This window comes from Protobothrops mucrosquamatus, unplaced genomic scaffold (genome assembly GCF_001527695.2).
Source record: "Protobothrops mucrosquamatus isolate PMUCROS unplaced genomic scaffold, P.Mucros_1.0 scaffold2916, whole genome shotgun sequence".
NCBI classification, from domain to species: Eukaryota; Metazoa; Chordata; class Lepidosauria; order Squamata; family Viperidae; genus Protobothrops; species Protobothrops mucrosquamatus.
Window position 1 is genome coordinate 90,758 of NW_015388942.1, and position 4,916 is coordinate 95,673.

Consider the following 4,916-nt stretch of genomic DNA (forward strand, 5'->3'; position numbering starts at 1 on the left):
TTGTGATGATTTGCCCCTCCTGACTTGTTTTCCCAACTGTACACTCATTGCCATTGTTAAGTTGGTGTGCATGTCTTGTTGCTGGTCTTCCTCTTGGCTTTCCTTCCACTTTCCCAGCATTGGAAGTTTTTCTAGAGGGTTGAGTCTTCACATCATGTGTCCAAAGAGGATAATTTGAGCCTGGTCATTTTGTGTCTCAAATGAGAACTCTGGGATGATTGTTGGATGATCCATTGGTTGGTTTTCCTGGCTATCCAGGAGTCTTCTCCAACATAAAGTTGAAAGACATCAATATTCTTCCTATTCTGCTTCTTAAAAGTCCCAACATTAGCTTCTATAGAGTGTCACGGAATACCATGGCTCGAACTATTCTGATTGACAGAATAACAGTTGAAAGGGACCTTGGAGATCTTCTACTTCAACCTCCTGGAGATCTTATACCATTTCAGACAAGTGGTTGTCCAATCTCTTCTTAAAGCCTCCAGTAATGGAGCACTCACAATTTGTGGAGGCAAGCCATTCCATTGATTAATTTTTCTGTCATGAAATTTCTCTTTAATTCTAGGTTGCTTCTCTCCTTGATTAATTTCCATCCATTGCTTCTTGTCCTGCCTTCAGGTGCTTGAGAGAATAGATTGACCCTCTCTTCTTTGTGGTAGCCCCTTATATATTGGAACACTACTATCATGTCACCCCATAGTCTTTTTCAATAGACTAGACATACCCAATTCCTGTAACTGTTCTTCATATGTCTTAGCTTCCATTCCCCTAATCGTCTTTGTTGTTGTTATCTGCACTGTTCCTAGAGTCTCAACATCTGTTTTATATCGTGGCAAGCAAAGTATAACCTTAGAAATCTTCTTTAATGGCATTTTACTGGGCTGTAAGTGATCCCTAGTAGCATTAGAGCAGTGCCTTCCTCTCCCCACCCTATGTATGGCCTACACCGGGATAGGCAACCTTGGCTCTTTTATGACTTGTGGACTTCAACTCCCAGAATTCCTGAGCCAGCTATGCTGGCTATGCCCCGGCTCAGGAACTCTGGGAGTTGAAGTCCACAAGTCATAAAAGAGCCAAGGTTGCCTACCCCTGGGGCCCTACAACTTTCATATTTGGGAAAGAGTTTGGAGAAATTGTTTCATATCCTTGGAAACAATGCTGTGCCAACACTCCATTGTCCTCTCTCTGCCCCTCTTTTAATACCAGTGGCTGCAGATGGTGTGCTCTTGTGGTTTTGAATGGTATTCCTGCTTCTGTTGCTGGCATTGTTGTAGTGACCTATGAAATTTCACAACTTCAATAACCTTTTCTGGCTATAAAGGTGGTTCTTGCGTTTGAACCTAAAATCGCACTGAACAAGTGGGACTTACGATGGCCCTCAAACTTGTAACCATTGCAATGTCCCTGCAATCACGTGATTGCAATTTGGGTGTTTGGCAACAGGCGCCCAATTACAACAGTCACACTGATCCATGGTCATTTGCAACCTTCATTTTTGGCTTCCAACAAGCAAAGTCAATGTGGAAGCTTGCAGAATGTCACAAGTCACAGTCACGTGGCTTCACATTTAACCACCATATATGATTTAATGACAACAACTGGAACTGTTACTATAAATCGCAGTCACATCATTGTTCAATTTATAACCAAGTTGCTTGGAGATGGAATTGCTGATCTCAACAGTGGTCATTAAGTGAGAACTACCTGTATCTTTCCTGCAATAGCTTGCATGAGGAGTATGTATTGCTGGGAAGAGGCAAGCATAATAGCACTAAAGGGTCTCATTAATTAATGTTTAATTAAACATTAAACATGGGAGAATGACCACAATGAAATCATAGCAGTGACAATTAAACTGTGTTGTCACTAGATAGCCTTTTGTAGTTTTTGGAGGCCAAAATAATTAAAAATGTAAATATAGCTTCTGGGAAATATATATTATATATGCAGGTAGTCCTTGACTTATGATCACTCATTTAACAAACATTCACTTATGGTGTTAAAAAAATGTGATAACAGGTCCTCACACTTTTGACTTTCACAGTGTCCCCATGGTCAAAATTCGGGCACTTGTCAACCAGCGTGTATTTATGATCACTGCAATGTCTTTAAATCATGTTGTTGCCATTTGTGACCTTCTCAGGTGGCTTCTGGCAAGCAAAGTCAATGGGGAAAGCTGGATTCACTTAATGACAATGGGGATTCATTTAATGACTGACCACTAAGTGAATTGCTGGTTCCCGTTTCACCTAGTATTTTAGCTCGGGTTGAATAAATTACTGACGTACGTAATCACTACCTTCAAGGGTAACACCAGTATTAGTTCCTGAGGGTTTATCGTCACTACCGCTTGGAAAATCTCTGGCTCACGGGTTTTTGACCGGGGCGGGGGTGAGGTGGGAGGACGGGGCGGGGGACTCTGCCCCCCATACCCCGCCCCCCCACCTACAGGACCACTCACTGCCTCCAGGGCCCGCCACAGATCACCTAGGCAGCCCAGCAGCGCTATGGCGGCCATACCCTCTGCCCGTGCCCTGCAGCATCAACTGCATGATGGGGCGTTGAGGGCAGAGACTTGTTTATGCTGCCTGGCTGCCATGTCCTTGGCTGCGCTGCTCCTTGTGGGCCACGCTTGGGGGCGACTCTCCTTCAGGGGGTCTGCTGGAGAGGAGGGGGTCACAGGGGAAGACGAGGCTGGGCCAACGGCACATATGCCCACAGAGAGGGCTCCGAGTGCCGCTTCTGGCACCCGTGCCATAGGCTCGCCACCACTGCTATATAGCATCTGACCAAGCTATTTTTGAATTTGTGTTTGGTAAGGGGATAAACTAAAGAGGCAGGAGTCAGCCACCTTTTCAGACAATGGGCAGTTTGATCTTGTGAGAATGGACAGTCTTCCCAAAATTTTCACCTGTTTAAAAGTTCAAAGAAAACCATTTAGAGCAGACATGTCAAACTCGTGACGTCACATGATGTCGCGCAACGTATCGGGCCGGTTTTGCCATTGCTGGCAATGGGGTGGGCGCGGCTTCCACGTGACGCGTCCGGCCCGTGGGCCGGCCGTTTGACACCCGATTTAGAGGCTTTGGCGGTAGTGTGGCAGTTTTGGCAGTATATTTGGTGCTGTTTGTGGCTTAGGAGTCCCTAATTCCAAACTCTTTTTTTTCCTTGACAGCTCTTGCCACTATGAAAGAGAAGAATGATCTCCCTCAGCCATTTCTGCTTGATGAAGAAGCTAATGAGCTCAAACTGGTTTGTAAATCTTCCTACCTGAAGAAACTCTGGGGGCTCCGTTACAAAAATCAGTGTTACGATTATGCCACCGTCTTATGGCATAAGATAAAGAGCGGCATCAAAAATAATGTGTTCTGCTCCTCCCACAAGTACACAATGCCTCTCATCAAAAGTCTCACCTTGGCTTTCATCCTGGTGGGTTTGGTTGTTTTGTTATTTTCAACTTTCTTATTATCGGAGGTAGATAGGCTGGGTGCAATGTATCCATTTGGGAACAACGTGCCCCCCGGCGTTGTCCACGCTAAAGGAGATAACACAGAAGCAGTCCCTAAAAATCTCACTGTGCCAATCCTGCTGGAAGCCAAGAAATCCGAACCGTTTTGTGAAGCCGTGGATAATTGCTTCGACAAAGCGATCAAGGAATTCATGTTGGAGCCGCGGATTCTACAGGAAAATGCCAAAATGATCCTCGAGTGTAACGGAACAAGGAAGGAGTTCGTGTCTGGAAAAGGAGAAAACTATATCGAGGTGTTCTGGGTGGACGGCCAAACGCATTACCGGGTCAGAGAAGCCAATTCACAAGTCTACGTGGCAAGGCTGGGGCGCCAGCCTTTACCACTCAGCCTTGGCAGCCTCTTGAATGTCTACCAACAGCTGGCCTCCCGTGAAGGATCAGAGGAGCTGCGGCGGTGCCTAAATAAGACCATAGAGGAATTTCCCAAGGAACCGCAAGCTGTGCAGAACGATGCCGTGTTGGAGGTCTCATGCGGAGGGAGCAATGTCACCTTCCGTTCGGAAGCTGGGAAGAACGAAATCAACGTATACGAAGATAAGCATGGGAAGGTTGTATTTAACGTAAAAGGCAAAGGATGGGCTTGGTGGGCCAGACTATTTGTAAGGCACTAAGTTAAGGAACGATATATCAAAGCTTTGTGGTTCTGCTGTAGGGACAAATGATTTACAGCAAATAGCCCTTGACTTACGATCACAACTGCTGTCGCTCAGCAAGGCAGTTGTTAAATTGAGTTTTGCCCCATTTTACGATCTTCCTTGCGTTAGTTGCTAAGTGAATCACTTGCAGTTGTCAAGTTTGTATCACGGTTGTTAAGTGAGTCACTTCCCCATTGACTTTGCTTGTCAAAAGGTCGCAAAATGGGGATCACGTGACCTTGGGACATCACAACTTGTCATAAATGCATGCCGGTTGCCAAGCATCCAAATTTTGATCATATGACTCGGGCTGCTGCAATGGCTGTGTGAAAAACAGTCATAAGTAACTTTTTTTAAGTGCCTCTGCAACTTCAAACGGTCACTAAACAAGCGGCTGTAAATCGAGGACTACCTGTATTACAAGCAGAAACATCTCCTCACTGTACCTTCCGACATGCATGATTACTGGGATTCTACCAGTGTACTGAGCCTATCAATCATTTTGTTGCTGATAGATTATTGCTTGTTTTACATAATCAGGACGTTTGATCAGTTCATAATTGCAGAATTTCTTCTCTAAGTAAACAGCCGTAGATAAATCATAACTCCATATATAAAAAGTAATTAATGGTCAAAAGTCTTGCAGGGCAATCGCTTTATCTCCAATCCAGGAATCCATCAATGCTGTATTTTCCATATTGTATTCTTCTGTTCTCTTTTTGATGATTGCTTAAATAAAGTTTTAAATTGTT

At 44.7% G+C, this 4,916-nt stretch overlaps 1 protein-coding gene across 1 annotated transcript in view; it reads left to right on the top strand.

The window, feature by feature from the left end:
• The window catches only part of LOC107296647, a 4,454-nt gene extending 314 nt beyond the window's left edge, over positions 1 to 4,140 (top strand). The window contains exon 2 of the mRNA XM_015825993.1: positions 3,176 to 4,140. Coding sequence (XP_015681479.1) covers positions 3,176 to 4,140 — 965 coding nt within the window. The remainder of the gene's footprint in view (positions 1 to 3,175) is intronic.
• Positions 4,141 to 4,916: the final 776 nt, after the last annotated feature.